At 42.0% G+C, this 21,167-nt stretch overlaps 1 protein-coding gene across 2 annotated transcripts in view; it reads left to right on the forward strand.

Annotated features, from left to right (window-relative positions):
- Positions 1-21,167, forward strand: part of ZFHX4 (zinc finger homeobox 4) — a 235,237-nt gene that overhangs the window by 37,188 nt on the left and 176,882 nt on the right. Inside the window, exons 2-3 of one of the 2 annotated variants that reach the window (XM_068237516.1) lie at positions 1,458-4,096; positions 8,719-9,221. In XM_068237516.1, the coding sequence (XP_068093617.1) occupies positions 1,504-4,096; positions 8,719-9,221 (3,096 nt within the window). In that variant the 5' untranslated portion in view covers positions 1,458-1,503. The remainder of the gene's footprint in view (positions 1-1,457; positions 4,097-8,718; positions 9,222-21,167) is intronic. The other variant, XM_068237517.1, reaches the window with a different exon arrangement.

A 21,167-nucleotide genomic window follows, 5' to 3' on the forward strand; every position in this document is an offset into this window, starting at 1 on the left:
TAATGCAGTTTGCACATAACCACTGCTCTATGGACTGCCTTCTACAGCTGCCTGACTCAGGCTACAGAAAGCCATCGATTACAGTTAATTAGTTGCTATGGGCAACAGCCATCATGTGACTTTTAATCCAATTTTTTTTCCCCATAAATCAGTCCTATTGCCTTGTGATCTAATGCTGATGTTGTTTGTGCAATGTCTCCCCTTCCAAAGGTAAACATGTCTGTGTTTACTAATTAGAAAATGATTCATCTGTCATGCTCTTTGTGATCAAATTATTTCAAAGAGGGTTTAAATGTCTGTGCATTCCATGAGTATAATTAACCTGTAACTCATCAATGATTAAAATTACACACCATGCTTTGTGGTGCTTGCTGCAGAGGCAATTAGACTGTCATTTTGGCCATCACACATACCAAAACTAATTCTGATTCATTTTCAATCTATTCAGATCGTTTGATGTATCCGATAATTTCCCCTTTCTGACATAGCTGACACGATTAGATTTGATTACTGTAAGAAGATGACTCTGGGTGTTCTTTCCTAAACTCACCTTTATTCCCAGGCACATTTATAAGCATACAGAGCAAAATAAAATTAAAACTGTAGCTCTGTTGTACAAAACGACAACAGCCAATAACATCGTTCAAAAATCTCAACAGCAGACAATGGCAACCAATCAAAAATCATGTTCTAGATAATGGATAATATGGGACTCATTTTCATTTTGTATTTTCGTAGCACTGACATCCTCCAGCGTAGTACAGAGTGTACAATTCAGTCACGAACTGTCCCTCATAGGAGTTCACAATCTAATCCTAAACATTATGCTATGCCCAACTGAAGTGAGAGAGATATGGAGGCGGACAAATGTATTTCCTTTTAAGAAATACTAGTTGCCTGGCTATCCTGCTGATTCTATGCCTCTATTAATTCAGCCAAAGACCCTAAACAAGCATATGCTGATCAGGTGTTTCTGACATTATTGTCATATCTGACAAGATTAGCTGCATGCTTGTTTCTGGTGTTAGTCAGACATTACTGCAGCCAAATAGACCAGCAGGGCTGCCAGGGAACTGATATTTTTTAATAAAAGGAAATAAACATGGCAGCCTTCATATTCTTCTCACTTCAGTTGTCTTTTAAATAATAGCAAAAGTGTCAAATCACAATTATTATAAATCAGGCGGGATCGAAAACTGTTATTGCTTTCAAGAAATATCCTATTTTTCTGGTGAAAGGCCTGTAATTATGGTTTATACATAGATTATTTTGTTTTGTTTTTGTTTGTTTTTTAGTAAATACAATGTAAAAGTTTCTAAGTTACTTTTTTATTTAAATAAATGTTTTTTTTTACTTGTTTATACTCTGTGGCATTGCAGCCATTTGCCAGTGACAATGATTTTGGTGATCAGTATTAATGTGTAATTAAAATGGCTTCTCTGCATTTCTTTATGCAGGTCCCTGACAGGTTGGATGAAATGAGATCCACATGTAGCAATTGCCATGGAAACCTGTGACTCCCCTACTATCTCAAGGCAAGAAAATGGGCAGAGCACATCAAAGCTATGTGGAGCGACACAACGTGATAACGAGGTGCCAGAGAAAGTCGCAGGGATAGAACCTGACAGGGAAAACAGCTCTTCAGATGACAACCTGAGAACGGATGAGCGCAAAAGCGAAATCATATTAGGTTTCGGCGTGGAGAATGCAGTTGCCACTCAGGTTGCCTCAGCAAAAGAGATACCCTGCAACGAATGCACCACTGTGTTCCCCAGTTTACAAAAATACATGGAACACCACTGCCCTAACGCTCGCCTTCCTGTCTTGAAGGACGACAACGATAGCGAAGTAAGCGAGCTCGAGGACAGTGACGTGGAGAATTTACTAGGGGACATAGTTTACCAGCCTGATGGATCAGCTTATATAATTGAGGACTCCAAAGACAGTGGGCAGAATGCACAACAAGAAGCGAATAGTAAACTCTTTTCGACAGCGATGTTTCTGGACTCACTTACAGGGCCTGGAGAAAAGAGTGATCAGTCTGTTTCTGCGTCCATGTCTTTCTACCCACAGATCATCAACACTTTTCATATCGCTTCATCCCTCGGGAAACCATTTATGGCCGATCAGGCTTTCCCAAATACCTCAGCATTAGCAGGAGTTGGTCCTGTGTTGCACAGTTTCCGTGTCTATGATCTCCGACATAAGAGAGACAAAGACTATCTTACCAGTGATGGCTCAGCCAAAAACTCCTGTGTGTCCAAAGATGTTCCAAACAATGTGGACTTGTCCAAATTTGATGGTTGTGTTAGTGACGGGAAAAGGAAACCTGTTTTAATGTGTTTCTTGTGCAAGTTATCATTTGGTTATATTAGGTCATTTGTAACCCATGCTGTGCATGACCATCGGATGACCCTTAATGATGAGGAGCAAAAGCTTCTCAACAATAAATATGTGTCTGCCATAATACAGGGGATTGGCAAGGACAAAGAACCTCTTATAAGCTTTCTGGAACCAAAAAAACCCAATTCTGTTTTCCCCCATTTTTCTACTACAAACCTCATAGGCCCCGATTCAACCTTCCGTGGTTTATGGAGTGCTTTTCATGTTGAAAATGGTGACTCTTTGCAGGCGGGATTTGCCTTTTTGAAAGGAAGTGCAAGTACCGCTGGCACAACAGAGCAGTCACATGGGGTCAACCAAATGCCAAAGGCTGAAGCAAACCTAGGGGGTATGTCTAGCCCAAAACCAAATACCCCAAATACCTCTATGTCCCACAGCCACTTATCATCTGACTCCAACAGGCAGGTGGAGAGTAAAGACCAAGACGATAACTGTGAAAGGCAAAGAGAGGACAGCAGCTCGCATCCTAATGGGGAGTTCCCCATTAAAAGTGAGCCTGCTGAAGGGGTAGATGAAGAGGAGGATTCATATTCTAATGAACTCGACGAGGAGGAGGTTTTAGGTGACCTAGCAGATAGTATTGGTAGCAAAGATTTCCCTCTCTTAAACCAAAGCATTTCTCCTTTATCATCCAGTGTGCTAAAATTTATCGAAAAGGGTACCTCTTCCTCCTCGATGAGAGTTTCTGATGAGTTAGAAAAGAAAAAACAAACTGCGATACTTAGAACTAATAGCAATGATACCAGTAGCTTTAACATTGGTGGCAAGGACTTAGAGGATGCAAGTGCCAGTAAGGACTGTGCTACATCGCTTTCACCAAATGAACCCATTAGAGGAGAAGAAGACAGTTCTAATACTCCTCACCAGCACTTCTTGGTACATGGCACTCATGGCTTAAGCGAGGGCTCACCAGGAAGCGGTATAGAGTGTCCCAAGTGTGACACAGTTCTGGGGTCCTCAAGGTCGCTGGGTGGCCACATGACAATGATGCATTCTAGAAACTCTTGTAAAACTTTAAAATGCCCCAAATGCAACTGGCACTATAAGTATCAGCAGACTCTAGAGGCCCATATGAAGGAGAAACACCCAGAGTCAACTGGCACTTGTGCTTATTGTAAGACTGGACAGCCTCACCCTCGGCTCGCCAGGGGTGAAAGTTACACTTGTGGCTATAAACCCTTCCGTTGCGAGGTTTGTAACTACTCTACAACTACCAAAGGCAACCTCAGTATTCATATGCAGTCAGACAAGCACCTAAATAATGTCCAGAACCTACAGAACGGGAATGGTGAGCCGGTCTATGGCCATACATCCCCAGCACCTAACACAAGTCTCAGTGGCTGTGGGACACCATCTCCATCTAAACCAAAACAAAAACCCACCTGGCGCTGTGAGGTGTGTGATTATGAAACCAATGTGGCAAGAAATCTCCGTATCCACATGACCAGTGAAAAGCACATGCACAACATGATGCTTTTGCAGCAAAACATGAAACAGATCCAGCACAACCTGCACTTGGGCCTTGCGCCAGCTGAGGCAGAGCTTTATCAGTACTACCTAGCTCAAAATATAGGCCTGACTGGGATGAAACTGGAAAGCCCAGCTGACCCTCAGATGATGATAAACCCATTCCAGCTCGATCCTGCCACAGCTGCAGCACTGGCTCCAGGACTTGGTCAGTATGTCTTATCTGGTGCGTTTTGGATGTTCCTCTCAAATATCACTAATGTCATTCATTATGATTCCTGACAGCTCTGTGTAAAGTGTACCTGTCTGGAACACACATTATGTATAGTCTTACAGGTTAGCATCAGAGATGATATAAATGAAAGAATCAAATGAAATTTTGGCACTTGTAAGGCATAGAAAAGCCTCACTGTTATCTGTAAAGATCCCATTAGATGCGTTTCCATTCATTCTACATTCAGGATGCCTGCAAAGAGAAACATGCACATGATATACATATCAGCAAGTGCTAGTTTAGTGTTAGGAGTAAATAGGGGTAGGTTAGTGTCAATGGGGTTGGTGCAGAAAAGGCTGGTAACACTGCACACCGCGCAGCAATGTTATTGGCTTGTACAGTACCTAATAACGCTCATTGCGGCGAAAGCACGTGAGCATTACCATAACAATGCGCATAAACAGTGTAAGCGTGGTAAGGGGGTAGCCTGGCGCATGCTACACTACTTACGCGCATTGTTATGGTAATGCTCTTGTGCTGTTGGTGCAAGGAGCGTCACTAGGTTCAGAACAGCCCTGTGACATTGCCGTGTGGAGTGCAATGTTACCGTCCTTTTCTGCATTAACCCCTATGTATCCATTGTATTATTTTTTTTTTTAGCTTTCTTACAGCAACTATTTGCCTAGCAACCCTGAGAAGTTCAAGTTTATTTCAATCACCCTCTCAGGCAGGGGTCACACTTGCTGAAGTCGCAGGAGTTTTGCCACAATCCGAACTTGCAGGCAAAAATGCAAGTACTGCCTTCCTTATAGGGGCCGCTGTGTTTTGGGGAGCCATCTGTGATTCTGTATAGCGTTTAGAAAAAGATATAGCCTGCAATACTAAAGGCATGCCTACCCATATATCGTGGAGAAAAACACTTGGATGAATTGTCTGCGGTTCCCACAGACACTAGTGTGATCCCTCCCTAAGTGTTCATATTTACTTTCAGTCCTCTTAAAAATGTAGCTGTGTTTTTTCAAGCAGTTTATAGAATTACTCCATACAGGGGTGTAGCAATAGGGGGTGCAGAGGTTGCGACCGCATCGGGGCCCTTGGGCTAGAGGGGTATTAGCATTCTATTGGTCCTGTGCTCATAGTAATTACTTCTATAGATACTTTGAATATTGGTAATCACTAACAAACTGTTCCCCATCCCCTTCTTGCACCTCTGACACTGTAGTTGCCATTGGCAGGTTTTGGTGCGCCGGATCAATTGTTATGAATAGAGTGCTTGGGGGGCCCCATTGTAAAACTTGCATCGGGCCTAACAGCTCCTTAGCTATGCCACTGGCTCCATAGGTTTATATAATATGTATTATTTACTTAATTGTCAACCTGTCATAGCGGGTGTAAGCTAATTTATAAGAGCGCCCCTTCAAAGACACACAGAAATACCCCTGGAAGGATGAGGATTAAGGTCCGTACACACGCCGGACTTTAGGCAACGACGGGTCCGTCGTTGCCTCCCGCTGGGTGGGCGTGCCAGCGACAGTCCGGCGTGTGTATGCTCTGTCGTCAGACTGATACGGCTGTTTCTGAGCGATCCGCCCGGCGGATCGCTCAGAAACAGCCGTATCAGTCTGACGACAGAGCGTACACACGCCGGACTGTCGCTGGCACGCCCACCCAGCGGGAGGCAACGACGGACCCGTCGTTGCCTAAAGTCCGGCGTGTGTACGGACCTTTAGGATGAGGATGATTGTGAACCTGTTATAGTGTATGTTTCTATTTGCAGACAGCTTCTAAGTGTTGAACCAATAGTGTGTAAGAATAGTAGCTATCATTTATTCTACACTACAGCCAAACCTAATGCCACAATGATGGAGATCCACCATTAGACGATACATATTATTTTATGTACAGGAAATGTGTTTTACAGGCTTCATAACATATATGCAGTTGGTATGTGCTATCTGCTGGTACTAACATGAAGTCTTCCAAATTTCAGGTGGAAGCTACTGTTATTTCCAGTGAGTGTTTTTTATTGCTGTCTGTGACCCTGTTTGGGAGATTTTTTTCTCCATTCTTCTCAATGAGGATTTTTTTTGATGTTTTTATCCTTTTTGTATTTACCATATATATTTGCAAGTTCTAAAGTATGTTATCTTGTCAGTAGCTGTCCCTCAGAGGAGTTCACAATATAACTCCTATCATAGTCATATGCCCATTCTAGTGTAAGGCCAATTTTGGAGAAAATTAATTACATTATTTGCATGTTTTTTGGAATGTTGGAGGAAAACCATGCAAACGTGAGGAAAACATACACACTCCATGCAGATGGCGTCCTGGCTTAGATGTGAACCAGAGACCCAGCGCTGTATGGTGCTACGCTAATATATTCCACTTTACAGAAACATTTTTTATCCCTTTCCATGTCCTCATGTGAAGTGTCTTCAGTGACCCTGCCACTGAGAAAGGATGTGAGATCTCTCCCCAAAGGAACACAGACAGCAATAAAAATGAGATATTATAACCATTCTCCGGTCAGATCAAAACTTAGATATATTGTTACGGGTTCCTCAGGAAGTGGCTGTTAGTTATTATTTGCATTGTTGAGCAAAACGTTTGTGTAAGATTCAAATTTAGATTTGAACTGTAATTTACATTGGTGGAAAATGTACTTTGCCTGAGACCCAAATCCAATTCAGAACTGCCTATCAATTAATCGGCAGCTGATGCATCAGCCTGTTTTGCATGTTGGCAACATTTTTGCTCATCTCTGATTCTTATTTAAAAAATGGGAGAGAATGAGGATTTCTGATTTCTGCGATGTTTTTATTGCTGTACTCTACCTGTGTTTTTGTCCTGGTAACGATAGAAAGTAAATGGAGATCTCTTTCCCAGTAGCTAATACAGCATTAAAACTTGAGGTATTGGTCTACCTCCCTTTGGTAAAAAAAAAAATGATTTTATTGCTGTCAGTGTTACTGTTAAAGAGATCTTCTTCTTGGTCATGCTTGTCATGGAAGTATATGTCAGAGAGTACATAGACAAGCATAAAAGACCCAGCAAAGGCTGTAGTTGTTCCTTATTCTCTAAAAAAATAACAACTTGGTATTCTGTTTTAAAATGTATAGACAAAGGGCCAAGTTAGTTTACTTTGGATCCTTTTCCACTGAACGCGATCCAATCAGAATGGTAAAACGCATGTCAGCCGTAGTCATTCTACAAATCACGCATGACCATTTCCTTTTCTGCATTTTGATTTTTACAGAAGCGATTGCACTAAAAGCTGAAGATACAAATGCATGATTGCATGCTGGAAATGTAAGGAAATTCACAGTTGCATCACATGCCTTTGTGTCCTCCAATTTACAGTGGAAAAGGGCTCTATCTGTTAGTTGGCAGCTTCCAACAACCGTGGTCTTCTGTGAGGTTTACCACAACATTCATAAAATGTACTGTACAGTGCCTAAAGAGTCTACCAAGTCTTGACAAAGCACTGTGGTGGCTGAACCGAATCACAGATCCCATGGTGTTGCATGCAGCAGTTTTCAACCGTACAACCTTTTGCTGTTGAACAACCGCCAAGAAACTGTACATTTTGACATTCTTTCTTGTGCACTGCGCAGTAGTGTGTTAAGGCTCTTTCAGAGGGATGTCTTAACTGCCCTTGCCGAGCAGTTCAGTCTTCCGTCTGCCGCCTGCCAGTGCAATTTAAATGCAGCTGAATTGCAGCGGTTGTAACACCATGCTTGTCAAGCGGTGGTGTTACAGAGCGGCAGAGAACTGCAACATGTTGAGTCTCTGCCTTAATGGGGGGGCGTCTGTGCAGCGCCGGTTCCAAGTGCCAGTGCAGTAGCGCAGCTGACAAGCAGTGAAAGGGGCCTTACTGTAATGCAACACTGTATTTAGTGTCCAAAAACAGCGCTGTCCCTTCATTGCCAATGAATGGGATGATCACCACAACGGACAGCAATGGAAAGCAACACAGATGATGTGTGCTGCGTTGCAAACACATGGCCACTTACAATGCATAATGTGACTGAGGCCTTTGCCCTTTGAGTCTCACTCCTACTGCTGTGTTCCGTTGGTATTTCCATCAGAGTGACCAGTTGTAGAGAGTCTCTTCCCCAGTCTAATTAAGCTGTGTCACTGTTGGTAGATGTCAGTGTTTCGGGTAATCATTGCTCTATATACTTTCTTGTGGCTGAGATGATCATGCTGTGTTTCTCGTCCGTTTCTTAGAACAATGCAACAGGGTGTTTATTATAACTTAGCAAAGATTACAAAGGGAAACTGCAATTAGTGCTCTGTAAACGAATCTAAGGGACATTACAATGCATTCCTGTTTTGTTATTTTATTGATCACCTTCCCTGCCTTTGAAAATTCAGATTCCTGAATGACATCATGCCCAGTAGGAGTAATTAAACCTATCTGACGAGGGAATTTAGAAGTTGAAAGGGATGATTGTAATTGATCCTGATTCAATCCTATTACAGCTTTTTATAGTTTAAGCTCCAGAGAAAGCAAACTCCTGGTTGAGGCTTTATTTTACGGATTCCATTGTGTGTGTGCTTTGCTTTCTGCTCTTCCAGTTTCTTTTCCCTTTTTTTTTTTCATTTTTCTTTCCCCCCCTTTTTCTCCGTAGTAAATAATGAGCTGCCGCCTGAAATCCGGCTCGCCAGTGGTCAGCTAATAGGTGATGACCTGTCCCTCCTTACTACAGGAGAGCTGTCACCTTATATCAGTGACCCGGGATTGAAGCTTTTCCAGTGTGCTGTTTGCAACAGATTCACCTCTGACAGTCTGGAGGCCTTGAATGTGCATGTGAGCGGTGAGCGCTCTCTCCCTGAAGATGAATGGCGAGCTGTAATTGGAGACATCTACCAGTGCAAGCTCTGCAACTACAACACTCAGCTCAAAGCCAACTTCCAGCTCCACTGCAAAACTGATAAACATATGCAAAAGTTCCAACTGGTGGCTCACATCAAAGAAGGGGGGAAAACCAACGAGTGGAGGCTGAAGTGCATCGCCATTGGCAACCCAGTGCACCTGAAGTGCAATGCTTGTGATTACTACACCAACAGCGTGGATAAATTACGCTTACACACCACCAATCACAGGCACGAAGCGGCCATCCGGCTATACAAGGTAAGAAAACGCACTTTTTGTCATTTTTTTCTTTGTGACTTTAATCATGTACTGATGACGCCAAGCATGTATCCCACCTTTGGACTCAAGGCGGCCACACGTGATACAATATAATGATCTGATTTTACAGCAATTCGATAAAAACGATAGTTTCTACAGAAAAATCTTAAGTTTTTTGTATTATTTGAGTGAAAATTCTGATCAGATTTTCCTTTTCTTTTTCTCTCGATTGGGATTGGCGGAAATTTCTGATAAATTTTTTTGCAAGATTGTATGGTGTGTGATAGATTGACAATTTCATAGTGTAGAGATGCAAGCAATTTTTTCAGAGTTTTCAATTATTATTTTTTCCACTATTGAGGAAAAAATGGAAGATGTGTGTGGTGCATTGGTCAGATTTTTCAAATGTTCCAATCAATCAGAGAAAAAATGATTGTAAATCTTGAATTGAAAAGAAATGTTAAAAATTGTATGGTGTGTGGCCACCTTTAGGCAGTGTAAGGCAGACCATTGATGCTCAGTAGGCAGTAACCATGAGCAACCAATCAGAATTCCCTGTTGGTATATCTAATGCTTGATGCTTTCTGTTACTGCACTTTGATCATTGCTCGCTGCCTTGTTTGATAATAGCAATAGGTGAGTTGAGTTGGTTGTGACATGTTTTGCAAACTTAACTTTGTTACTGCCTCTGAAAATATGTTTTTGTTTACTTTTGTTTGCTTCATATGCATATTTATGTTTCTTTTTTATTTGCTTTTAACTTGTCCATAGTTTTACAGTAGTGGTTGTTTGTAGAATATGAATGACAAAGTGCTGGGAATTTTAGTTCCACCATCCATGGCATCATTATATTTAAAGATAGGATGGTCAACTTTTTTATTTATTTTTGGATGGTCAATTTTTTTTTTTTTTTTTGTAAAAAACATATTGACAACATTTTTATGCTACCTTTAAAAGCTAATATAATGCCATGAGTGCATTGCAAGGAATATTGATTAAGCTTTGAGAACTACTTTACGTAGCTCTTTCACATTCAATATTAGTGATGGGTGGATCTATTCACCCAAGAGCTGGGATGAAACTCAAATCAGATCAGGTCATGCCATGTCATTGTGTGACAACAATCATAGGTTTACTGGCCAATCAGGTTGCTAGTTTAGTGAACTGGTTCAGGAACTGATTTAGGAAACTGCTTTAGCACACCCAACATTCATTATCCACTGGCCTATGACAAGTGAGTGAGCGGTACCAACAGAGGTCTCAGCAGGAGGGTAGGGGGCTATAAACCCCAATTTCCTTCCATAACACCTTTTGGGTTTGGAGGTAAGAAATTGGATGTTCTTTAGATATTTCACACTCACTGACTGCAGGGAAGTGTTTGAAGGCAAGGAGCCTGTTACTCTGGGGGAACGCATAGGTTCCCTCGAGAGCCAGTAAGGTGTTTAGGGATCTTGTGTTACCTCCTAACATTCCATGCAATCTGTGAAAATCTGTGCTACTAAGTCAGTCTCTGCCTTCACAATCTAACATTACATTTGGCAAATTACACTCAAAACTCATATTTATACACCACAGTCCCCGTTATCCGGAACTCAGGAAACTGGAAGTCTCAACTAACCGGCATGCCTGAGGGGATAATGGGGACTTTGTTTTGGGGGTTTTGAGGGGATTTTGCAGGTAGTAAAATACTCACCAAGCCTCCAGCGACATCTTGCAGCCTTCCTGAGCTCCTAGAGGGTTCTTAGTGGCTTCCGGCGCTCTTGCATGGCTCCTGGCGTGTCACATTAACCGATGCGGTTCAGGTAACACGCCACCTATCGTGCATGGAGGACACTGGAAAGCCACTAGAAGCAACAGGAAGGCTGCATGACATCGCTGCAGGTTCGGTGAGTATTTTTGGGGGGGGGGGGTGGGGCTTGTGCCTTTTCTGCCAGTTGCTCAAGTAACCGGCAAGCATAGGTATCCGGCATCAGGTCATCCTCACTGGTGCCGGATACTAGGGACTCTGCTGTATTACAATATTAGTACTTTGTTAATCCATATTTTAGAAAAACAATGCACATTTCCCACAACTGCCAATCAAGTTATTTATATTTTCTGGGAATCGGGAGAATAAAACCGTATAGCTATTCCTCCTTGCTCTCCGTCTTTTGTATATGAAAAGGGCTGTGCTAATGATATAAGCATTCTAACGGAGGAGTCCTGTGATATCTTTGGAAATCTATAGCCATGTTTCTCAGCGCTTGCCTAAGGTCCAACAAGCCCACCCATCACTGCTAAGTAACTCTCCACTGGTAAAATGATTTGCTGTCAGTCTGACTGCTGACAGTTGCCTAATGCTGGTCTGCTTACCGGCAACTACACCTCCCATGTGCAGTTTAGAATCAATAGTATTCACCGTGCATGTCTGAATCCGGCCTTCACATTAGTACAGTAAAAACCAGGCCGGACCCGGCATGGACTTCTCCTAATATCGAAAAACGAATCACAAAATAAACCCCACTGTCAACAGTTAAGAGCTCCTCAAGGCTGTCTTTCTGGTTGTATCTGTTAATATATTTTCACATGTTGCGGAAATCAAGCCGCACGGGTATCACATAGACGGTTGTGATTCAAGTGTTCAATTAAAGAACAATTTAAGAGATGTGCTAACACAAAGGCGAGTGCATTAGATGAGAATCAATAATTATGGCCTTGTCTGCTACAAATTTTCACATGCATACATGAAAAAGAGAACACTCCGACGAAGTGTAATGTAGAAGGATCAGCATTACAAGGAAACTGAGCTCAGTATTTAAAAAAATGCTGCCTATGATACTGATTGCGTTCAAAAAATTAACTCCTGAACCTGGAATGTTTTTTATTGTTTAGAAAAAAATGTATAACACCCCCTCTCCCCCCAAAGGTGTGAAATGTTACAAACGTAGCAAAAAAATTACACTGGCTTCCTTGCATCACTTTTTATCACTCTATTGCTTTTGTTATGTTTCAGCCATCAATGGGTTACTTTGCTCTTTAATCAGCTAGTGCAGCTTCCTCTGCTAGCGGGCCTGTAATCTGAGAAGATGTGTAGGGGGAGCTAAAAAAAATATTTAAGTTATTTTAACTTATACCCTTTACCTAAATGTCACCTTTGATTACACTGCCAAATAACTAATAGTTCATCATGCTCAAGTTGATTCGCTTTTTTAACTGTTTGTTGTTGTTACTGGGCTGTGTCACGTTTATACACGCCATACGTGTGCTGATGGTACCGTGGGGCACATTTTACAGAGACGGGAGCGAAGAAATGAGTAGATGCAGAACGATTATCCACAGAAGCCAATCACATTATTTGCCAGAACTGAGACGTAAAGGTTTAGTGGCTACAAAGTTTGACAGTTTCTTCACAGTACCTTGCTTTATTTTTTAGTTAACTGGCATATGCGTTGTTTTATTTGATCTATTGTATTGATTTTTATTACAGAATGTATGCTTTAAAGATGTAAATAGTCTAGATTTGGGCTTTAAAGATATTAATCAACTAGATGATCCCTCATTTTCAATTTGAGGACAGAGCATTTGTAGGGTATCAGTTTGTTTTGTTATTGTATTTATTTTGCTTTTTGTTTGTCCTCTGGGATTGAAAAAAAAAATGCAATTTTTTATGGACTTCTTTTCTGATGCTGGGTGACGGAGATGGCAGATGTTTCACAAGATACTGGTGAAGAGACGTCTATCTATCCACCGGCTTTCACTGTACTATGGTTGTGAATCAGCTGTTGTACTAAAGCAACAAACATGCATTGATGTACTTCCTTCCTTTTTGTCAGTAAGAAATATAGAGAACAGACAGGGGGGGGGGATCTCTGTGTGGGATCACAAGTGCATCTGATAGCCAGAAGTGCTTGTTACTGTCACATAGAGTATCCTTACATGGCTCCGTCTTCCCCTGCATTGCATTGTTTGTTACTTCAGGGGCTAAATGCTGGCATCTGTGGCCACCTCGCATTTCTTGGTGTGGAGGTGTTTTGTTTGTTTTAGCTTTGTGTATAGGTGCTTTTTATAGCCCCAGCCTGGGTTCACTTGTTTCACTAGATTTGTTTAGGCACTCTAAAGGTGCATACACACGCACTACAGCTGCCAACGACGGGTCCGTCAGACCCTCCCGCTGGGCGGACTTTCAGCAGACCAGCGGGAGGGTCTGACGGACCCGTCGTTGGCAGCCGTAGTGCGTGTGTACGCACCTTCAGGTGTGTAGATAGGACCAAGAGGAACTTTAACTCAGTAAATCACCAGGGGAGTCTGTATGGCTGAAACTGTGGTGATACTACTCCCACCGTGTGATGTCATGACCATGGTCCTGACAGCTTTCTGTTTGTGAACCTCATTGCATTGTGGGAAATAACGGCGTCTTCGAACTGCTGCTAAGTATCTCCCTCTGTGCATAGAACTCTCAGTAACGAACATTCCGTACAGATCACCTGGCAGAACTAAAGGGGTCACCAATACTTAAACAGACTCTCAAGAGAGTCTAAATTCACTTTTTTAACTTTTATTAATGTTAAGCGCTACAGCTAGTGCTAAACCGCAGCATCCCTGCGACAAAACGAGGGCTTTATACCCCCAAATCCCCTGTGCAAAATCCACGACTTTCTTGGTCCTGGATTTTGCTGCCCATGGAGGCAGAGCTTTGAGCTGCAGCTCTGCCTCCATGCGCATCAATCTGCCCGCGGATCTCCACCTCTCTTCGCCCCTCTCTGTGAAGGAAGATTGAGAGGGGCGGGGAGAGGCGGCGATCAGCAGGGATTGACGTGCGAAGAGGCAGAACTACAGCCCTAAGCTCTGCCTCAAGCAGGAAGCTCTCCCCGGACTTAGCAGAGGGGATTTTGGGGGTATAAACCCCTCGTTTTGCCGCGGGATGCGGTGGTTTAGCACTAGCTATAGTGCTTAACATTAATAAAAGTTAAAAACGTGAATTTAGACTCGCTTCACATTCTCTTTAAGTCGACTACTGTCGCATTGGGCCAAGCTGTAGGCAGACAGCACAATAGTGCATTTAAATTATATATATTTAAAATATCATTCTTGTGATTGCACTATGAGGACCAGCGGTACACTGAGATATTATTTCTGTAGACAAGACACAGAACATTTTATATTGTGCTTTTCTCCTGGCAAACTCAAAGCGAGCTTACACTGCTGCCCTGACCCCTCTTCCAGATTGACTTCTGCTGTGCAGGGGATTACAGAGGTCAAGCTCCATGAGTAATGACACCCCCCCCCCCCTTCCCACCACAGATACAGCACAAGGACTGTACTCTTCCACTCCCCAGGACAGTGATCTGCAAATTTGGCTCTCCAGCTGTTAAGGAACTACAATTCCCACGATGCATTGCGGGAGTCTGACAGCCACATTCATGATCCATAAAGGCAAATGCATTGTGGTACTTGTAGTTCCTTAACAGCTGGAGAGCCATGTTTGCAGATCACTGCCCCAGCATAATATGAAGTCCACATTGCAGAGGTTGATACTGCTACCCAGTGATAAAGAGATGCAGGGTGTTAGGCTGGAAAACCTCTATTGTTGTGTTGCATAAAGTAAGTCAGGCCCTATATTTTACAATAATAAACCATGATAACAAGTAAAGAAAAATGGCAGTACAACAAATAAAGTGATGCATTTTGACCCATCCCATTCACACCGGATCCAGTCTTAGCTCCTGGTTGCCTTATCCTACAGCTGTACAGAATATATTTTATGTTGTACAATAGCTTCTGTGTGTTTTGAAGGCTGGCTAGTGAATTCAGCCTTAAAAAAATGTGTCTAATTAAGACTACTGCAGGAATGTAAATTTGCAGTTCAGAAATGTATTAACCTTGTTCTGCATTCCAGGAAATATTTGTACTGGTGTAGACCTAGCAGACACACATGTAACCCCTTGTTTGCTGGAGAATACGGGAGGAGAGGTCACAGGGGTTTACAAGGGCTCAGCGCTTAGGCTAGGTTAGGTTTTTGGCCTCTAAAAGTACAGCAGGAGATTTTATGTTCAGTTCACGGGGCTAGCAGGCACTGCGGTGAGAAGTTACAGTAGAAGAGTCGCAGTCTATCAGCTCAGTTTAAGGTTAGTTTCACACTGGGGTGCTGCATTGCATTGCATTCTAATGTACACATAAGGCAAACAAAAACAACATTTCCGGTGGCATTTTTAATGCATGCAAAGAAGCAAATGTCTTATCTGCATCTTCATACATTAACGTTGTACGCATCAACATGTGTGCTTCTTTCAATGCACTCAACGTTCTACATTGTAACATCAGAAACAGTTGCACTGCACCACAACTTATTTATTTATTTTTATTTACTTATTTAAGTATTTATATAGCACCAACATATTTATTATGCAGCGCTGTACAGAGTATATTGTCCTGTCACTTGTCACATACAAACTCCTTGCATATGTTGACCTGGCTGGGATTCAAACTAGGGACCCAGCGCTGCAAGGCGAGAGCGCTAACCACTACGCCACCGTGCTGGCCAACTTATGAGGCATCATTATTCTGCAGTGCTGTGCAGAGTATATTGACTTGTCACTAACTGTCCCTCAGAGGGGCTCATAATCTAATCCCCACCATAGTCACATGTCTATGTATGTATTGTGTAGTGTATATATCGTAGTCTAGGGACAATTTTGGAGGGAAGCCAATTAACTTACCTGTATGTTTTGGGATGTTAGTGGAAACCCACACAGACACAGGAAGAACATGCAAACCCTGTGCAGATAGTGCCCTGGCTTTAACGCCTTCCTGACTTTTACCCTTGTTCTCATTCCAACATGTACTCATTTGTAATGCCAACTTTAACCTTTCGAGCCTAATCAATAGAAGTAACCTCTCCTTACCCTCTCCCCTACACTACCCTACCTGAGCAATATGGAAGTTTGGGGGCATTGTGACACCATGGAGTCGAAAACAGGTATGCAGGTTGCCCATTCTCTATGGCTGAGAGATCCAGCTTACACATCTTAAAAGGACAAATCATAATGTAAAATTACAGGCTCCAAAAATCAACTGGGTGGGAAACGGACCTCATAGAGATGGCTTCAATAGTCGGGCTGGTAGAGTCACCTCATGTTATATCCACTAGTTGTATATTCTGTCCCTACTGGGATCTTATATCTCAATGGTAGCACTTTACCTCCATGACAGTGGTCGACAGCGAGACCATCGTGGCTCAATAAGTCAATGGCAGATCCAACTACAGAGACACATGCACAGCTTGCAAATGGCTACTCCAAGAACTCTGGCACAACATCCACAAAGCACAGACAAATTTTGATTTGTGCCACTACTTCCTAATAAGGAAAACTGATGTGATAAGCCAACATTCTTGTTCAAGTGCGTTCCTGTGATTTTGCCTCAACCAAACATATGTACCGCTACACGCACACACACTGTAATCCAGGAGCCAGTCTTCTCTCCATTGCAGGAGGCAGAAGGCCATTTTTAAGAGCTAGTTCCATTGTCAGTATTCAGAAAAAAAAACAACTCTCCAATGCCAGCTGTAATTTTTAGGTTACACTGGCTACTTTGGAATTTGCCAGTATTGCTAAGACATTCATATGCACAAAAATACCTTCTTTTGCCTGTCCTAGCAGAGTTTTCACGAAGCAGCTTCAGTTCACACTAACGTTGCCAGATTAATCTGCGCAAATAATCTGAAACAGACAGAACGGTTAAGTGCAAGAACCATAATGGGTTAAAGTAGGTGGTAGGTGAAAGGTCAACTGAAAAGCATCATCTGCCCAGATGCTTAACATTAAACTGATCTTTTTAATAAAAAAAATCTGTTTCACAGATGGCGTTTTAATGCCTTTGGCAGTATTGGGGCAGTTTTAACATTAGACGTATGCTAGTAAAAATTATTTCTGTATTAGAGCAGAACAACACCTTTTGCTTTTATGTTCAGGGGTAGAAAGCATGTGGATAAGTTTTTCTGGCAGGGAACCCAGAAGTCCAGAGCTGATGGCCTTTCCATATGGACCTAAATACCTGAATACCCGATGTCTTTTAGCAATGATGATTGAAAAAGCAAACAAATACCATACAGGCACTTTAGGCTTTCGACTCGCTTCTAAGAGAAATCAGTCAGCCCGAGGTTTGTACAAAGGAATGTGCTTTGCAAGTCATTTAGTTTCTTGTCTGTAGATACTTCCATGGACAAAACACAAAGCACTGCTAGCCTAGTGGGCTACCTCTACCTTGCTACATTTTTTTTCTTTTTTAGGTATGATGTAAGACATATGTGCTAGGCCATGATACTGTGTAGCAACTAAAGGGAAATTGGTTTATGAAATATATTTAAACATCCTGTTCTTTGAGCTAATAAAACTCCTTAATAAAAGCTGTGATGACACGGCCATAAACTTGCTCGGATTTGGAACGTGAGCTCAGCCCTTGTTCTCGGCTACGAAATTGCTGCCGTCTCCATTTTCTTATGCAGAGCAGTGACAAGCCCCGAATAATTGTTACGATAAAAAATTATGAAACGCAATGAAAAATCTGTATGGTTTTTTTTATCCTGGTACCAGTGGCGCAGCTCGAGATTATGGGGCCCCATAGCAAAATTTAGTACTTACCTATTATCCCATCTGGAAAGTTTAGCAGCTTTTTGTTAAAGTTCTGTTTGATCCCCTAGCCTGATCTAACCATTTTTGGAAAGCTGAAAGTCCTGGTTTTCCTTTGCACTGGGTTCCAAGTCAATGCAATGCCCCATTCCCATGTTAGGGGGGGTTTGGGGGATGGGTGTCCCCTGCACTTTGCTGCAGAGAGCACAGTGGAATTGAGTCTCCTGCCCATGCCAGTAAGACAGAAAGGAGACGAGGGTGCATAGCTGCGCTGCTCCTTCATCTGTAATGAGAGACCCAGGGCACTTGACATTAGTTTTGAAGACACAGATTTATGTTGTGAAGGAAGAAGAAGACCTGCCGGGTGTGCTGCTTATCATCATGTCGGGTTGGTCCCGTACTTCTATAATTGCACTTTCTGCAGCCAAGTTCAGGGGACACCCCTCCTTCAAAACCCCATACCTTGGGAACTGAGCATCATACCGACTCGGGACCCAATGCACAAAAAGCTGGGACTTTCAGGTTTCCAAAAATGGTCAGATCTTCCTGGGGGAGCAAACAGAACTTTAACAAAAAGCTGCCAAACTTACGTAAGTACCCAACATTTTTATGAGGCCATCAGATCTAGGCACTCTTGAGCAATGCCACCTGCCCCTACCCTATGGATATGAGTTCACTGATATATTGATAATGATATTGCATTCCTATGCAATGTACACAATGTATGTGTATAGTCTATGGGCACTGAGACCAAGTCAGAGGGTGGAGAAACAACACATCAAGTACCACCTGGGCCCCCACCTCTCCAAGGCCCCATAGCAGTTGCTATGGCTATTGGTCCCCCCCCCCCCCCCCCTGCCTGGTACCTTATATCTTCTACCATAATTCATAGCTTTGAAAAAATGATTTGTTCTTGTAAAGAACTGCCTTGAAGTACTGAATGTAGAGCCAGGGCTTGCCTAGAGCCCCAGACACTCACATTTCCAAAACCAGTTAAGGTCGTTGTTTGGATGGCCTGTCCAGCCACGTGATCCCTGAACATTCAGATTTTTTTTTCCACCTGGATTCTTCATCCTTCAAATATTGCAGCTCATCCTTCTATAAAATGTTGACAGATGATTTATGTATTTATATTATGCAGGAGTTTTTTTTTTTAGGAATGTTGGGATGGGTTACATTAATGATCCATCCTCCTTAAGCAAAAAAGAAATACCATGTCATATAATGCAATATATCTTAGAGCAGTGCGTTTAATTGGACTATATTGATGTCACCACTGTTGAATATGGAATTTTAGGAGAGCTCTTTTTCTTACCTAAAATATGGTGCTGACTAACTGGTATCTGTAGTGGTGGAGTAAAAATGTTTATTAAAACTTTATTTATTATAGACTCTGCAAAACTCGCTGTGTGGACTGTAAATACTTTATTATAAGATTAGATCCAACATACAAGCATCACAACACGGCTCAGGACCCAATGCGTTTCAGACTATGGAGTCCATAATCATCATAGCCAATGGTCAATGATTAAGGACTCCATAGTCTGAAACGCGTTGGACATGAGAGTGGCATCTCCGTGAGACCCTGCACCATTACTGGCTTGTATGGTTGGGGTAGAGTGGTTGTCCAACTCTAATTAAATAAGCTATGCGGATGCAGAATTTGGGTAAATGCATCTAGGTCCACTCTAGAGATAGGGATTTGGACAGTACATCCATATATTTATCTCATGTTACATGCTACTTCAGGTACCATTTAATGCATTATAGTCTAGTAGATATGAGCTATAGCTGAATATCTAAATCTGAATGTAAATAACCATTATCACTTTTATGCAAAAAAAAGAAGAAGCAAGGGACATCTTTAATTCCCCTTGATGAGACGCACAATCTAATGTCCCTACCCCAATATACATGTCATTCAGGAGAAGCTTTAAGCCTACCAGTATGTTTCTTTAATGTCATAGCAAAGAGAAGTGCTTGGAGGGACCCAATGGAAACATGGGGAGGGACCCTATGGAAACATAGGGAGGGACCCTATGGAAACATGGGGAGAACATACACATTTATAAGGTTTAGGCCTGGACTCAAACCTGAGGCCACAGCAAGACATAAGTGCTAAACACTTAACACTTAATCACTGTGAAAACCAATCAGTAACACCGTTATATGTAAAATTGCCCATATGGCTTATTTTTCATATGATGAGTGAGAATGGTCTGTAAACATGGCCAAAGCATTTGGCACGGCCAAGGACCATGTTCTAAATGGTTACACATTGAACAGCACCTGATATGACCTAAGGCATTGTTCTCTAAGGGTGAATGTTCCATCCTTCCTTTTAGACGTTACTTTCTCCTAAAACACTATATAACGGAAATGCCTAACTGTATTGCAGAAATGAAAGCCAAAGTCAATTAAAGAAAAAAACAATGATCATGAAAAATATATTACATATGCTGTATCGTTATTGTTCTTAGCCACCAATTAGTTAGGGATGTTCACACAGAAGAAATATTATCACACGCATTAAGCAACAGAGCACACAGTGCAATGCAAGCAGGAGAGGTTTGAGAGGGATTGATTGATGGTGTAATCTTGGGTCACTTAAGGCCAGCAATTTTCATGGTCAGCTTACTAGCTTGTATTTGATGCAAGAAACGTAAATTCCATGCAGCATCTGTTCCTCACATGTGCATGATTTACTCCCGTTAAGTTTACCAATTTGGTGCCAGGCCAAATGTGTTTGCATTATTAGCAGGCTATTAAATGTACCATATATACACCGAGAGGTTGAGAGTAGGATGGGAAAGGTTTGTTTTTAAGGTAATTGTTGTATGTAGGAGCTGTTGGTGGCATTTTGAAGATTCATCTGGGCATATCTATCAAAAAGAACCAAACAATATGTATTCCTTTGTTGCTCTAGTAATATGTCCATCGTTTTCTTTGTTATTGCAGTAGTATAGAAAGAAACGGTTTAAAAAAACACCTGTGTATATAATAATAATCCTGAACTGCAAAATAATGTTAAAATGAAGCAGTACATCATTGGCAGCAGCCTGTGACCCACTTGTCTTTCAATGCCTGTTAGGAACCATATGGCAAAGCTGTATTTGTATGTGAATACATATATAACCTTACGCTTAAAGGACCTCTGTCGCGAAACTCTTCAAATGTAAAATACATGTAAACATATACAAATAAGAAGTGCATTTCTTCCGGAGTTAAATGAGCCATAAATTGCTTCTCTCCTATGTTGCTGTCACTAACAGTAAGTAGTAGAAATCTGACATTACCGACATATTTTGGACTAGCCCATCTTCTCATAGGGGGGTTCTTA

Source organism: Hyperolius riggenbachi, chromosome 5 (genome assembly GCF_040937935.1).
Source record: "Hyperolius riggenbachi isolate aHypRig1 chromosome 5, aHypRig1.pri, whole genome shotgun sequence".
Classification (NCBI taxonomy): domain Eukaryota; kingdom Metazoa; phylum Chordata; class Amphibia; order Anura; family Hyperoliidae; genus Hyperolius; species Hyperolius riggenbachi.